This window comes from Cynocephalus volans, chromosome X (assembly GCF_027409185.1).
Source record: "Cynocephalus volans isolate mCynVol1 chromosome X, mCynVol1.pri, whole genome shotgun sequence".
Lineage (NCBI taxonomy): Eukaryota > Metazoa > Chordata > Mammalia > Dermoptera > Cynocephalidae > Cynocephalus > Cynocephalus volans.
Genome location: NC_084478.1, coordinates 72,514,610 through 72,532,351, shown reverse-complemented (window position 1 = coordinate 72,532,351; position 17,742 = coordinate 72,514,610). Strand labels below are relative to the sequence as shown.

General features: G+C 38.1%; 1 protein-coding gene across 1 annotated transcript in view; it reads right to left on the bottom strand.

The window, feature by feature from the left end:
• Window positions 1-13,323, bottom strand: part of FAAH2 (fatty acid amide hydrolase 2) — a 243,379-nt gene extending 230,056 nt beyond the window's left edge. Inside the window, exons 1-2 of the mRNA XM_063084219.1 lie at window positions 13,105-13,323; window positions 2,475-2,557 (exon numbers count right to left, since the gene is read on the bottom strand). Coding sequence (XP_062940289.1) covers window positions 2,475-2,557; window positions 13,105-13,296 — 275 coding nt within the window. The 5' untranslated portion in view covers window positions 13,297-13,323. The remainder of the gene's footprint in view (window positions 1-2,474; window positions 2,558-13,104) is intronic.
• Between the last annotated feature and the right edge of the window lie 4,419 nt (window positions 13,324-17,742).

The following is a 17,742-nucleotide window of genomic DNA, read 5'->3' as shown; positions in this document are numbered from 1 at the left end:
TAGACCTATTTACTGCTGCAGAAGGGAGCACATGCTTGTGCCTTAAAGAAAGCTGTTGTTTCTACATTAACTAGTCTGGCAAAGTCCAAGAAAATGTCCAAAATATTCCTGAAAAGGCTACGAACCTAAAAACTCTGCCAATTGAATGGTCTAAGGGCAAATAGCTATTACCCATTTTGCTCCCCATCCTAATTCCCTTTGTAATAATTTTCTTCTGCTATCCATAGGTCCTATACTTCTGTAACAATTCTCCTGGTTCCTCTGCATGACCATGCAGACAATGACTCATGAGCAGGAGCTAACCAAAAGCCCAAAAGAAATTTTGGATCAACTAGATAATCTCCAAGATCAAGATGACTCCCCGGCAGCAGTAGTCCTAAAAATCCACAGAGTTGGACCTCCCCACAGCAGCTTGGAGTGGGGACTTGTGCTCTCCTCCAGGAGGAATGCTGTTTCTATACCAATAAGTCTGGTTTGGTCTGGGATGGGACAGCACGACTGAAGGATAGGGCAACCTGCCTCCTGGACAGAACAAATACATCTCTCTTTGCTTCTTTGTTCATGCAATGGATTCTTCCATTTCTTACCCCCTTACTTGCCCTTTTTGTTATTTTAGCTCTTGGCTCATGTTTATTTAAGCTTCTTTCAAACTTTGTCCAGGACCAGCTACAGGCATTCACTAACCACATGGTACATAAGATGCTTCTTCTGCAATGGGACTATCAGTACCTCAAAAACCTACCAAGACCCTACTCACTTCCCCCTACCCCCCCCATAATCATGATGCCCCTGTACAGCAGAAAGTAGTTACAAGAAGAGAGGAGAATCATCACTCCCTCCCACAACAAAAACAAAAAAAGGGAGGAATGTTGGGTCCCTGGAACTGAGAGCCTGACTTTTAGAAAGTCCCTGTCCTTCAGTTTCATTTCCCTAAGTTTCATTTCTCTAAGTTTCTGATTGTCTAAGTCTCTGTTCCTATGAGCAGGCTGAGCAGGCTGTACCAGAAGTAGAACATTGTAAACATTTCCCTCAGTTAGGCCAGATGTTAATCTTAACCCTCTAAAAGAAGACACCCAACTGCCTCTCAGTGCTGATGCCATTTTTCGGCTCAGCCTGGCAAGTCTGCTTGCCCCTTGCTAATAAAATCCTTTTTTCCATCCTTTGCCCAGCTAGCATCTCTTTCCTCAGTGACCTTGCACTGGTTATGTTTCATTTTATTTACATTAACAATAACTGTCTATGAAAGTTAATTCTAGGTGTCAACTCGATTAAGGAATGCCAAGAAACCTGATAAAGCTATCTTTTTAGATGTGTTCATGAGGGTGTTTCCAAGCAGAGATTAGTATGAGAACCTGAGTGGACTGGGTGGAAAAGACCAACTGTCATGTGGGCAGGAACCATCTAATCTGCTGAGGGCCGGAAGAGAACAAAAGACAGAGAAAAAAGGTGAATCTCTCTATATATATCTGCTGGAGCTGGGATATACTCTTTTTTCCTATCCATGGACATCAGAGCTCGAGACTCTTCAGCTTTTGGGTTCCAGGACTTACAGGGACACCATCGGCTTCCCTGGTTTTGAGGCCTTCAGTATTGGACTGAGCCATGCTACCAGCATCCAGTTTGCAGATGGCCTACTGTAGGACTTTTCATAATCACGTGAGCTAATTCCCCTAATAAATCCCTCTCATATATTTGTAACATATTCTATTGATTCTGTCTCTCTGGAGAACCCTGACTAATAACACTGCCTGTATTAAGTGATATTAGTTTTCAATGTTTGTAGTGATATAAAGTTTCATTTAAAATGATTGGTTTAAGTTAAAATAAGCGATTCAATTTTAATAAGTATATTAATTAACAACAACTGAATTGATGTGCAAACAAGAAAATTCCAAAATTTGGTTAATGATTGAGATATGCAAAATGCCAACCTGTGTCATGATATGCTATGAATTGTGCTAGTCACTGGGTAGAACATCACAGAAAAACTAATCCAAGTTTTGGCCCTCTAATACCTCACGGCTGCCTGGAAGGGTTTACTTAGCAACTGACATACGGAAGTCACACATATGATACCTATATAAAATATCACCTACTATACTAAATCTACATTGGAAAGTATGTGCGGGGGGCAGTTCTCCTGTTGGAGTCACTACCAAATATTGATTAACCCAATAAGCATTTAATGATGCCTATCAAGTTTCAGGCCTTGTTCTGGATGTTTGATATGCAAAACCAATGAAATTTAGTCTTTGCCATCAAGGATCTTACAGTCACCGGGGTGAGGGGGAGACACATAACATAAAAGCTCAACAAAGGGCAGAAAGTTATGAATTAGAAGTCAGGGCAGGTCCCAGTGAGAAATCAAAGAAAGGACATAGAGTAAGAGAAATCCAGGAAATATACTGAGGTAGCATGGCACCTTAGAACAAAAACCATCAGAAAAAACTCCTCGAGAGCATGAAACTGCTCACCTGTACTTGACAATTCCATTGATCATTGGATTCACATCCTTGATTCTGTTGATATAAGCCTGAACAACATCAGTACATTTCACCTGCAAAATACAATAATTTGGGCATTGAACAATTCATCTAACCAATGAGTATTTATTGAAAGCTCCCTATGTGCATTAATCACTTTTTATTAGAGACATCTTCAGTGAATTATTCAGTGCAATCCCCCGTGAGGAAATAAATGAGGCTGAGGGGGTAAAAGATGTCTACTTTGAAGCTAAGAAGTCAGGAATATATTCCAAACAATGAGTACAGATAAAAGGCATAAACTCCACTCTAAGTAAACAGAAATTGGAGTTAGATATTATGTATATATACTCAACTAACAAATAAATTGTTCTAGTAAATAACTAGTATAGTAATAAATACAATTTTTATAGTAATACCCTAAAACTTAACATTATACATCATCTCTGCAAAATCCAGGAGTTGGGGGAGTGGAGACATAAAAGCACGTTAAGGTAGGATTTCCAGATAAAATACAGGACATCAAGTTAAATTTTAATTTCAGATGAATAGCCAGTGATTTTTAGTATGTCCCGATTATTGCATGGGAATAATTATACTAAAAACTCTATGTTGTTTAACTGAAATTCAAATTTATACCAGGTGCATTGTATTTTTATTAGCTAAATTTGGCATCCCTTCGCCAAGGGTCTTAAATCAGACATGTGAGGAGGTATAATACAAGTAAAACATTCTGGGGTGTTGTAAGACTACTAATTAATAATTACATGTAATTGTACTTTTAATGATAATTCTTAGACATGAAACAACAAGCATTAGAAAATTACAAAACAAAGTAGAACCCCCAAACAGAGAAAAGTAAATTTAAAAAAATTAAAGAACAAAAAAGAATAAGAAAAGGGAAAGAGAAAGCAATTGTGATAAATTATAAACACTGTATCAAATGGAAAGAGTTAAATCAATTACACCGGAGTGTGAAGGACTAAATTCTTCTGTCAAACAGCAAAGAACATTAAATTTTGTTATTATAAAAACCCCAAAGTTCTTCTATATGTTGTTTTTAAGAAACACCTGGAATAAAGAGACCATGAAGATTGAAAACAAAAGGTTAGGTAAAGATATACTATACAAACAATAAGAAAGCAGGAATGGTACCACTAACATTAAAGAAAATAAAGTGAATTTCAAAACTAAAACATGAATGGTACAACCCATGAGGATGCTATAACAGTCATATACTTTTTGTAATAAAAAATCAGGAAATACATAAAGCATAAACTCCTAGGAATACTAATAGAACATGAACAGAAATACAAGTATAGTAATAGATAATATAGCTCTCTCAGAAACTGACAGATAACACAGTCAAAAATAAAGATATATCCAATAATTTACTAATATAGCCAACATGCTAAAATACGCATAGACAGAGAACTTTTATTCCATCAAGAAATTTTTTTTTTTTTTTGGCAGCTGGCCAGTACAGGGAACTGGACACTTGACCTCGGTGTTACACAGCTGTGCTCTAACCAACTGAGCTCACCGGACAGACTAAGAATATTCTTTTTATTTATTAAATCCTCCTAGCAACACATATAATATTGTCCCCATTTCACAGATGAAGCCATTGAGGCTCACTTAGGTTAAGTGACTTAACCAAGGTGACATGGCTGAGCCTGGATATTTCTGCTTGCTTTTTTCAAATGAACCCTGCTGTCATAAGAGAAATGAAGAATGTGTACATGATTAGAGAATTCATTCACTACAGAATAATACAAATGAAATGTGAAAGGTTTTCCTTTCCGCCTCCCCCCACCCTCTCTCCCTTCTCCTTTCTTTTCTCTCTTTAGCACTCCCCTTCCCTCATGCAAAAGAAATTATATTACATTCATTGTTCTGTGCCTTTTTTTTTTAACCATTTAACATAATTCAGAACTATTTACATAATAGCTGCACCATATTCCCTTGTAGGAACAGACTAAAGGAGAAACTAGTGATATTTTTATTAGTTATCTAAAAAGTAAAAATTATTTTTTCTAATTTTTTTCATTAAGTATTGATTATATGTATTATAAATATGTAACATGAGTGCACGTTTCAAAATCTAAAAGTAAATGAGATCATACAATAAAAGTCCTTTCTACCCCAGTCTTCTAACATTCCCTCCAAGTTTCCCTCCCCAGAGTCAACTACTGTTTTGAATTTTTTGTGCTTCCCAGAGACATATAGATATACAGATGATAGACAGATAATAGATAGCTAGACAACAGATAGATAGATGGATAGATGGAAAGATAGACAGAAAAGACAGACAAAAGTCGTTAATTTTCATACAAATGATAGCATATTATACAAATTTTTCTGCATTTTTTTTCATTCAAAATATATCTTGGCACTAGAGGCCAACTGAGCAGTCACGGAGGGAGCCATACGAAATTGGCAACCACAGCAACATCCTAGTTAGTCATTAGTCTCAAACCGGTGGACTGTGAAACCCCCTGCCACAATGAATAAACACCAAAAAAAAGATACCAGAAATACAAAAAATCAAGAAAGTACACCACCAAAAGTTAATAAATCTCAAACTCTAGATCCTATAGAACAAGAAGCCCTTGAAATAACTGACAAGGAATTTCGAGTGATAATTCTAAGGAAACTGAATGAGATACAAGAAAACTCAGCTAGACATCATGATGAAATGAGGAAAAGTATACAGGATCTGAAAGAGGAAATGTACAAGGAAATCAATGTTCTGAAAAAAATTGTAGCAGAACTTGCTGAACTGAAGAAGTTATTCAGCGAAATAAAAAACACAACGGAGAGTTAAACAAGCAGGCTTGTCGAAGTTGAAGAGAGAACCTCTGAACTTGAAGGTGGGCTGTTTGAAATAACACAAGCACCCAAAAAGAAAGAAAAAAGAATCAAGGATATTGAAGAAAATCTGAGAGAGATATCAGACAACCTTAAGCGCTCAAATATCCAAGTCATGGGTATTCCAGAAGGGGAGGAAAATGGAGATTCCATTGAAAACATATTCAACAAAATAGTGGCAGAAAACTTCCCAGGTATAGGAAAAATCACAGATCTTCAGATCCAGGAAGCTCAACGATCTCCAAATGTATTCAACCCAAAAAGACCTTCTCCAAGACATGTCATAGTCAAATTGGCAAAACTGAGAGACAAAGAGAGAATCTTAAAAGCTGCAAGAGAGAAGCGTCAAATAAGCGTCATATAAGGGAGCCCCAATCAGGTTGACATCAGACTTCTCATCACAAACCCTAAAAGCTAGAAAGGTATGGGATGATATTTTCAAAATACTAAAAGACAAAGATTGCCAGCCAAGAATACTCTACCCTGCAAGGCTATCCTTCCGAAATGAGGGGCAAATAGTATATTTCTCAGACAAACAAAAACTGCGGGAGTTCACTACCACACGACCACCCCTACAAGAAATCCTCAAGGGAGTACTGGGGTTGGTTCCTGAAAAATAACTACCACTGCCATAAAAACCCAAGAAAAATCTAAACCCGCTAGTATAATAAAAATGGCATTCATGAAGAGAAAACAAGCTAACAAAAACACTGTCTACAACCTAATGAACCAACAAACACAGAAACCAAACAGTAAATCAGAAAGCAAGGAACAAAAGACACCTAAGACAACCAAACAACCAATAAAATGCTAGGAATAAATCAACACCTTTCAATAACAACTCTTAATGTAAAAGGCTTAAATTCCCCAATTAAAAGACACAGACTGGCTGACTGGATCAAAAAGCAGGACCCAACTATATGCTGCCTACAAGAGACCCACCTCACCCATAAAGATTCACACAGACTAAGAGTGAAAGGATGGAAAAAGATTTACCATGCAAACAGAAAAGAAAAACGAGCTGGAGTAGCTATTCTTGTATCTGACAAAATAGACTTTAAACTAAAAACCATAAAAAGAGACAATGAGGGACACTACTTAATGATAAAAGGACTGATCCATCAAGAAGACATAACAATCATAAATATGTATGCACCCAATGTTGGAGCAGCCAGATTTATAAAACAAACTCTATTAGACCTAAAGAAGGAAATAGACACTAATACCATAATAGCCGGGGACCTGAATGCCCCACTGTCAATATTAGACAGATCATCTAGGCAAAGAATCAGTAGAGAAACACAAGATCTAAACAAGACTCTAGACCAATTGGAATTGGCAGATATCTACAGAACATTCCACCCAACGACCTCAGAATATTCATTCTTCTCATCAGCACATGGATCATTCTCCAGGATAGATCACATATTAGGTCACAAATCAAGTCTCAATAAATTCAAAAAAATTGGAATTATCCCATGTATCTTCTCAGACCACAATGGATTAAAACTAGAAATTAATAACAAACGAAACTCTGGAAACTATAGAAACACATGGAAATTAAACAGCATTCTACTTAATGACACATGGGTCCAAGAAGAAATCAAGCAGGAAATCAAAAAATTTATTGAAACTAATGAAAACAATGATACATCATACCAAAACCTGTGGGATACTGCAAAAGCAGTATTGAGGGGGAAATTTATTGCATTAAACGCTCACTTCAGAAGAATAGAAAGATGGCAAGTGAACAACCTAACACTTCACCTTAAAGAACTAGAAAAACAAGAACAATCCAAACCTAAAGTTAGCAGACGAAAAGAAATCATTAATATCAGAGCAGAACTGAATGAAATTGAAAACCAAAAAACAATTCAAAAGATCAACGAATCAAAAAGTTGGTTTTTAGAAAAGATAAATAAAATTGACAAACCATTAGCATGGCTAACAAAAAAAACAAGAGAGAAGACTAAAATAACAAAAATTAGAAATGAAAAAGGCGATATTACAACTGATTCATCTGAAATACAAGGAATCATTCGAGACTACTATAAACAACTATACGCCAACAAATTTGAAAATGTGGAGGAAATGGATAAATTTCTGGACACACACAGCTCCCAAAACTAAACCGTGAAGACGTAGAAAATTTGAACAGACCAATAACAATAAAGGAGATTGAAGCTGTTATCAGAAGGCTCCCAACAAAGGAAAGCCCAGAACCAGATGGATTCACAGCAGAATTTTACCAAACATTCAAAGAGGAATTGACACCGATTCTTTACAAACTATTCCAAAAGATTGAAATGGACGCAAATCTCCCAAACTCATTCTATGAAGCAAACATCATCCTGATACCAAAACCAGGTAAAGATATAACCAAAAAAGAAAACTACAGGCCGATATCCTTGATGAATATAGATGCAAAAATCCTCACTAAAATACTAGCAAACAGAATACAGCAACACATACGTAAAATTATTCATCACGATCAAGTGGGATTCATCCCAGGGATGCAAGGTTGGTTCAACATACACAAATCAATAAATGTGATACACCATATTAATAAACTCAAACACAAGGACCATATGATCATCTCTATTGATGCTGAAAAAGCATTTGATAAAGTTCAGCACTCATTCATGACAAAGACCCTCTATAAGTTAGGTATAGAGGGAAAGTATCTCAACATAATTAAAGCCATATATGCCAAACCCACTGCCAATATCATCCTGAATGGGGAAAAGATGAAAGCTTTTCCTTTAAGAACAGGAACTAGACAAGGATGCCCACTCTCACACTCCTATTCAACATAGTGTTGGAAGTACTAGCCAGAGCAATCAGAGAAGAGAAGGAAATAAAGGGCATCCAGATTGGAAAAGATGAAGTCAAACTGTCCCTGTTTGCAGAAGACATGATCCTATATATCGAACAGCCTAAAACCTCTACAAAAAAACTCTTGGAATTGATAAATGATTTCAGCACAGTAGCAGGATACAAAATCAACACACAAAAATCAGTAGCATTTCTTTTCTCCAATAGTGAACATGCAGAAAGAGAAATCAAGAAAGCCTGCCCATTTACAATAGCCACCAAAAAAATAAAATACTTAGGAATTGAGTTAACCAAGGAGGTGAAAAATCTCTATAATGAGGACTACAAACCCCTGCTGAGAGAAATTAGAGAGGATACAAGAAGATGGAAAGATATCCCATGCTCTTGGATTGGAAGAATCAACATAGTGAAAATGTCCATACTACCCAAAGTGATATACAAATTCAATGCAATCCCCATCAAAATTCCAAAGATATTTTTCTCAGAAATGGAAAAAACTATCCAGACATTTAAATGGAACAATAAAAGACCACGCATAGCCAAAGCAATGCTGAGCAAAAAAAATAAAGCTGGAGGCATAACACTACCTGACTTTAAGCTATACTACAAAGCTATAATAACCAAAACAGTATGGTACTGGCATAAAAACAGACACACTGACCAATGGAATAGAATAGAGAATCCAGAAATCAACCCACACACTTACTGCCAGCTGATCTTTGACAAAGGCACCAAGCCTATTCACTGGGGAAGGGACTGCCTCTTCAGCAAATGGTGCTGGGATAACTGGATATCCATATGCAGGAGAATGAAACTAGATCCATACCTCTCACCGTATACTAAAATCAACTCAAAATGGAGTAAGGATTTAAATATACACCCTGAAACAATAAAACTTCTTAAAGAAAACATAGGAGAAACACTTCAGGAAATAGGACTGGGCACAGACTTCATGAATACGACCCCAAAAGCACAGGCAACCAAAGGAAAAATAAACAAATGGGATTATATCAAACTAAAAAGCTTCTGCACAGCAGAAGAAACAATTAACAGAGTTAAAAGACAACCAACAGAGTGGGAGAAAATATTTGCAAAATATACATCTGACAAAGGATTAATATCCAGAATATATAAGGAACTCAAACAACTTTACAAGAAGAAAACAAGCAACCCAATTAAAAAATGGGCAAAAGAACTAAGTAGGCATTTCTCTAAGGAAGATATACAAATGGCCAACAGACATATGAAAAAATGCTCAACATCACTCAGCATCCGGGAAATGCAAATCAAAACCACACTGAGATACCATCTAACCCCAGTTAGGATGGCTAAAATCCAAAAGACTATGAACGATAAATGCTGGCGAGGCTGCAGAGAAAAAGGAACTCTCATACATTGTTGGTGGGACTGCAAAATGATGCAGCCTCTATGGAAAATGGTATGGAGGTTCCTCAAACAATTGCAGATAGATCTACCATACGACCCAGCCATCCCACTGTTGGGAATATACCCAGAGGAATGGAAATCATCAAGTCGAAGGTATACCTGTTCCCCAACGTTCATCGCAGCACTCTTTACAATAGCCAAGAGTTGGAACCAGCCCAAATGCCCATCATCAGATGAGTGGATACGGAAAATGTGGTACATCTACACAATGGAATGCTACTCAGCTATAGAAACGAATGAAATAGTGCCATTTGCAACAACATGGATGGACCTTGAGAGAATTATATTAAGTGAAACAAGTCAGGCACAGAAAGAGAAAGACCACATGTTCTCACTTATGGGTGGGAGCTAAAAATTAATATATAAATTCACACACACACACACACACACACACACACACACACACACACAAAATGAAACGAGGAGGAAGAAGATATAACAACCACAATTACTAGAAGTTGACACGACAAGCAAACAGAGGGGACATCGGTGGGGGGAGGGGGGGAGGGAGGTGGGAGGGAGGTTTTGGTGAGGGGCAACAATAATCAGCCACAATGTAGATCGAGAAAATAAAATTTAAAAAAAATAAAAATAAAATGGAAATTAAAAAAAAAATTAAGTTATAAGTGTGTGTGTGCATGCATGTGTATTTGTAGGCATCTGTGTGAATACTGTTCATGAGAGTGGGTTTGATAAAACCAAGGGAAGGTGGCAAGTGCCAAGAGATGCAACAAAAATCCACCAGTAAAAACTAGCATCCGTGATTGTATTTTCTTGTTTCCTACTGAAAGATAAGACTAAAGCGTATGATATTAGTTAATTTTTATTTAGTATGTGCTGTTATATAGGTACTATCCCATTTAAGTACTTTGACAACTTTATGAAGTAGGTACTATTTTATCCCATTTTACATGTAAGGAAGCACATGCTGTTCATAGAGGGTAAGTCACTTACCCAAGTCCTGACCCTTATGAGGAAGATAAAATGCAAATCTTTCACCTTCAGAGGGATAAGGAAAACGGTGACTAAGGAAAACTAGTAACAAATGCCTTTTCAGGTCTGCAGCAATACGATAAAGACTAAGGAACACAGGTGCTATCCTAATAGCAAGTTGGGGGAAATGAGACAGGAAAATATCTGACTTTTCTGAAGAAAGTCTTAAGGCAAACTGAAGATATCAGTACTTCAGAATTTGCCTTCACCTGGTGTACAGGGTTTACCCACCAAAAGATCCATCCAAATGCATTTGGCTAACACTGAACTGAGTACATACATAGAGCCTATTGGAGTTAATATTCTTTAAATAGGCAATAGTATCAATTCCCTTATAGTTACTCTTCCATCTTGATCTTCGAGTAATTTCTTGCATTTAATAGGAGAACTGGAGAAAAAATATGCGAAGTTCCTAGTATACAGTAGACACTCTATAAATGGTAGCAGTGATTATTCTATCTAGAGCCCTAGACTTGACCAAAAATTAAACTGGGACTGACTCAGTCTTACCTAAGGAATAGCTCAAATCACAATTTTATTTTTCAATGGCTTCCTTCTAGGCCTTAGCAATGAGACTGGAAAAAAACAGATTTCTCAAATACTCAGTGCTCTATCTAGAGCAGGATTTCTCAACCTTGACACTACTGACATTTTAAACCAGATAATTCTTTGTTATGGAGAGGGCTGTTCTGTGCATTGTAGTACGTGTAGCAGGTTCCCTGGCCTCTACCCACTAGATCCAAGTAGCACTTTTACCCAATTGTTACAACCAAAAATGTCCTAAGACATTGTCACATGTCCCCTGGGTGCCAAAACTGCCCCCAGTTGAAAAGCACTGCTCTAGAGAAAGGAAGTATAAAACAATACATAATTAAAATTAATGGCAGAGGTTATATATATCAATTGTGGGAGGCAGAAGAACCTTGGAGAAACTAAAGAAAAATCAGTCTAAATAAGACTTTGTATCCTCTGCACTTCTCCCCTTCAAAACACTTTTATGCAAACTATATTTAGATAATCTTTCACAGGCAAACATGAACATGTTAACAACGGCTATCATTACCAAAAACCTGATGATAGTACTAACAGCTAAGACTTATATAGGACTATTATGCCAGGTAGTGTTTTACACACTTTACACATATGAACTCATTTAATCCTCACAACAACTCTATAAGGTAGATTCTATTACGAAGTTCATTTTTCTCACAGGATAGCAGAGGCACAAAAGATTAAGCAATGTTTTCAAGATCACACAGCTAAATAGTACGAAAGCTAGGATTTCTGAACCAGAGTACATCCTTCTAATCACTGTACTACACAGCCTAATATGTGCCAGGTGCTTGATATGCATTATCTGCGATTGCCATGGCAATCCTTCCCTAGCGTCACACAGCTATGAAGAGAAAGGCCAAAATTTGAAATCTATTATCTTTCCATTACATCCCACTTTCTCCCTATTAGCAGAAACATGCATAGGAAGTGAGGATGGGGAGAGGGTACAGGAAAAAGGCAGGCCAAGTCACTGAAAGGTAACCAGGAGTGTGAAAAAAAGCATTATTCATTCATGCATTCAGGAAGGCATACTCAGATACTCAGAAAGTATTTACTGCAATGCCAAGTAGTATTCTAGATTCTGGAAATAAAACAATGAGGAAAAACAGATGAAACAACAGAGAGATAAAAAACAAGAGAGGAATAAAGAAAGAATACCAGATTATAGGCCAAGATGTCTAGGAAACCAACCATTCATATGACAAAGAGATGGATATTCCTGCCTGCACCACTCTAGACAGAACAATTGTTTCAGCCGCTTAAATCTTTGAATTCTTTCCAACAATTTTTGTGTATTTGTGCAAATCATCTTACCTAAGTTTCCTCATGTGTAAAATGGGGATATTACCTATATAACTGCATCAGTGAGACAGAATATGTTTAAGTACCCAGCACGGTATTTCACATGTACTATGCACTAAATATATGGCAACCACAGCTATTATTTTTCTAGACCATAAACTACTTTTCTTTTAAATAAATAAATAAATAAAAATCCCTTGGACGGAAAGCAGCAGGTAGATCTAGATTTGGGGGCCGGTGACAGAGGGAGAGAGAAAGAGAGACTTTCCATCGCTGGGAATCAGTTTAAAAACTGCGCTTGATTTACCCGCGCACAATTATTACGCACAAACAGCACAAACAGACAGGAGGGACTTTGAAGGGTGCCAAAATAGTCCAACCAATGGCCACAGCAAATGCTCTGTATATAAATAAGCACACTACAACTCCCAGAAGTCTTCTTTCATCCCCAATGAATGCCTCTCCTATGTCGCCCTAGCAGAGGATGGAAAGGAAATAGATTTCAACCAAACTCAATCATTTAACCACAACCACCACCACCAGTACAAGCTTCTTGGAGTCGCCCACAAAAAACCTGTCGCTCCACCCTTTTCTGAATCAGTCCGCGTTGCACCCTCACCTTTCTTTGTCGGATCAGTTTGGCCAGCTGCACCCCGGAAAGCAGGAGCAATGGTTCGGTCACCGGCCGGGTGGTCCTGGAGCCAAACTTTGGGCCTCCTAAAGCTCTAGCCGCTCGTCCTATTAGGCCGATGAGAAAGCCTACCGCCCGCAAGAGCAGCAACCGGAGGCCGGGTGTAAACAGAAGTGCCATAGCTTCCTGGATTCCGCAGGGTCCTAGTGCTTCAGGGTTGCGCGCACCCTGGGCAAAGGACGAGAAAAGACTAAGCAAGGAGATGACTTAGGAGTGCCTTAGTTTACAAGACCGGTATCTACCCACAATTCCACAGGAGCTTGTTTGCCATCACCTGCTGGGCTCCTGGCCAGACAAGGGGCGGAGCTGAATCCTTCCCAGAAGCTGCCTGTGTGCAATGGAACCCGCTGTTAGTGCCTGTGTAACCCAACAAAGGAAGCGACATAAAAGAAGGGACTGGCTTTGGAGTTCCCCAGCTCTGCCACTGTATGGCCTTGTCCAATTTACACTGTATCTCATACTCAGTTTGCTCATATGAAAAATGGGGAAAGTTACTCCTACGTCAAAGAGTTATGGTAAGCACTAGACAATAAATCAAAATACTTAGCACAACTCATGGTAAATAGTATAAGTGGTAGTTATAATTTATTTCAGTTTTACCTGTGAAAAAAGTGTTGTAAGCATACCTTTGTATGTAAATATTGAGTATGCTCAACAAACAACTAAATGACAAGCATATATATACTATCCATATCCACATTATTTATTCTTTATCAGATCACAGACAGGTATTACTGATGAATTTTAAATCTCCAGCCCATATCTCCCTCCTAATTTCTGGACACTTGAAATCCAATGTCTTTTTGACAACTCCATATCCTTCAAATCCTTCAAATTCATCAGAGATCCTTCAAATTCAAAATGTCTAAACCTCATCATTTTTTCTCCAAACCTGCTGCTCCTCCAGGTTCACAAGTGGCGTTTTCATCCACCCACTCAATCATGCCAAAAATCTGATAATCATCTCAGATTCTTTCTCTTTCATCCTAATGAATAATCACCAAGTCTAACCAATGCCTTTCCCTCTCAACTCTGCCTCATTCACGTCTCACTGACACTTACATGAACGTCTACAAATAAACTAGCTGATTACCTTGACTTTATTTATAAGGTGGCCTTTTTTTTTCTTTTTCTTTTTTTTTTTTTTTTCTTTTTTGTCTTTTTCGTGACCGGTACTCAGCCAGTGAGGGCACCGGCCATTCCTATATAGGATCCGAACCCGCGGCGGGAGCGTCGCTGCCGGACCAGCGCCACACTCTTCCGAGTGCGCCACAGGCTCGGCCCAGGTGGTCTTTTTAAATACACAAATCTGACCATGTTACTTCCCTGCCAATGACTCTGCAGTGACTCTCCATTTTTCTCAGGTTCAAGTCCGATCTACTTTTTCTGGCATTCAAAGGCCTCATAATTGGTATCTGAAAAACTCTGTACCTCATCCCTAGCCCTTTCCATACCTCACATGCATTCTCCTGCCAAACTGAACTATCTGAAAGGTATCTCTCCCCACCACATTTTTACACGTGCTTTCCCAACTTCTTTATCTGGCTCAGGACAAGTACCACCTCCTCCAAGTGGTCTTCCCTGAACTCCCAACTGGGTTTGATGCCCCTTTTTTTGGTAACCTACATGTCATTGGTTTACAATATCATAGCACTTACCCTCTATTTATGTGTTAGTTTTCTGTGTCTACTCTCCATCAAGATGTGAATTTCTTGAAGAACAGGGTTATTCTAATTCCTTTTTGTAGTGCTGGAACTCAACATGGGCTTGGGATGCAGTCAATACAAGTTTGTAGGTTGCAGGTATGAGTTTTTGAAATAATAAGTGTTGAAGAAAAGACTCAAGCTTGGCACGTAAGGCCTTTGGGAGGTAAAATGGAAATATCATCCTAGGCACTGTGTTTTCAACTGCAAAACAGGTGTGGATACTGAAGGTGTCATCACAGCACTTCTAGCCTAATTGGGAGTCACGAGGTAGAATGCAGGTTAATCATGATAGGCACATCTGATAGATACAGTAAACGCAAATGATAAAGTAGGTTGTCATAATCTAGGCATCATTATAGTTTTGAGCAAAATCTGTAGCTGAGTGAAACTTATTAGAGATTCTTTGTCAAAGTGAAATCCTTTCCTTTTCCTAACTTTAGTTACTTTATCTAGATTGTAAATTACCAATATGTTAGTGTATGGTACAAAGAATGCCCACTGGTTGGGCACTGTAAAGGTACGTGACTACACCAATTGTAGAGTTAGGCAATTCATAACTAAAGCCAAAATGTTTCATTATTTTAGTTATACTAAGCTTCCATTTGTATTGTCAGGGCTAGGGCTCAGACCCTTCAAACCCATTGTACAGACTGGGTCACCAGACCCCTCACATGCCTGGCTGGGTCACCAGACTCATCACACACAGGTCCACGCAAGGTAATTGGGAAAGATCCCGGGAGCAGTTGGCAGATGACACGAGCTTAGTCCTGAGCTTCCTCAGCAATGGCAGCAGCTTACAGCAGATCCGGTGGCAGCAGCGGTGGCAGTCTTCTTGGGATATCCTGGGGGCACTGGCAGCAACGGTTTGCAGCAACAGCCTCCAGCAGCAGTAGCGGCCTCCCCATGCCCCCCCTGGGGGCATCCCGGGGGCAGGGGCCCCCTGGATCAGAGCCACTTGTCCTTTATACTTAAGTCCATAACCCAGGACACCTGGGTGCACATACGCAATTACATTAGACAATAGCCAAGGAACACCTGGGTGCATGTACACATTTACATCAAATGCTTGGCAAGATTCTGTACATCTGAGGGGCCCTGACCATTTTCCTATATTTTCCCTACAGGCACTGATCGGACAGACGTCAATTCAAATCCTAGATTCACCACTCATTATGTTTTGGTCCTTGTGCAAATCACTTAATTCTTCTGCATGTGTTTCTTCATCTGTAAAGTAGGATAACAGCTACCTCATGATTCTATGAAGATTAAATCTGATATGATATGTATGTTAAGCTCTGACAGTGCTTCCTAACACATTATAGTGCTTTATATTCATTTGTATTGGGCAAAAAAATGGACACAGTCTGAGTAAAAGGAAAAGAGATGGGAGAATTTGCCTTTTGTCCCAAAGAGGGGAAAAAAGGAAAAGAAAGAAATACTGTGTGATTGTGTGGGGGAGCGTGGGTGTGGGTGCATGTGTGTAATCTCCCTATTAAAGTCAGGGAGGATTTATGCAACTTCACTATCCATTTAGCAATCAAAGGTGGTGACTCAGGAGTTATCCTTGACTCCTTCCCAAACTTCAGTTAACACAATAGATCGTAGGTCCTCAGTGTGTCTGCAGCTTGTTTTCTATTCTCCGTTCCCACTACTACTACCTAAATTATGTACTAGTTTCCTGACTCATGTTACGCTGCCTTCAATATATCCGCTTTCAATATCTTTCACTACACTTAAATTTTATTTTTACTAGCAAAATAATTTATGGCATTTATACTATAGGTATTTTGTCTGTCTTTCATACTCTCATGAAACTGGGTGTTATCTTCTTTACAAATTTTATAGGTGAAAAATTAATTTTCAATGTTGTTTAAACTTATGCTTATTTGATTTAGAGTAATAATGAACACCTTCTTATATAATTATGGGCCATATGTGTCTCTTTTATTGTAAATTGCCTGTTCATGTCTACCACCCACTTTTTTGTTGAGTTTTTATCTTTTTAAAAAACTAATTTTTAAGTTCTTAATATAGTAAGGGTATTAACCTTGTCTGTATATTCCTTATATGTTCATAATATTTCTCCAGTCAAGTCGTTTACTTTATAAATCATTAAAAGTTATGTTTAAATATAGACATTTAAAATGTTTATGTAAACAAGTCTACCAAACTTTCCTTTTGTAAATACACTCACTGATATTTTTAGTGTCTTTTCTCAACTGTTTGTCAATTACAAATTTACCTATATTATCTCTCTTTTTGTAATTTCTTTTTTTGCAGAGAGTTTTTCTACTGTGCAGATAGATTCTACCATAGAATCTGTAAAGGCATGGTAATTGCTGGCTCTCTTGGATTTATCTCCTGCCACTTTTTCACAGACACTTCCTTTTCTACAACTATACCAAACTACTTGCAATTTCCTAAAACAGTGGTCTCCGAATCTCAACATATTTAAAATAATTAGCATGCTGTCTAATATATTGTTATTTATCTATTTAGAGACTATATTCTATTGTGCTAATACAAATATTAAGATTGTATGCCACTAGACTAATATAAAATGCACATTCTATACAAAGAAATAAATTGAAGGATAGAATTTTTTTTTAAAATTCCTCACCCCAATGTATCACCTTGTACACTCTCAGAGGTGCTTGCACACCCCTCACACCTTGAAGACCCCTTGCTGGTATCCACTTCCAGTCCCCTTCTTGTTGTACCTCTGAAACATTCACAATCATTCAAATTTCAAGACTCAAGTCAGTCATCATACCTTTTAGGAAGCTTTCTCTGAACACTGCCATACCCAATCTGATTATATATGCTGCCTTTGCCCTATCATGGCACTCACACCACATTT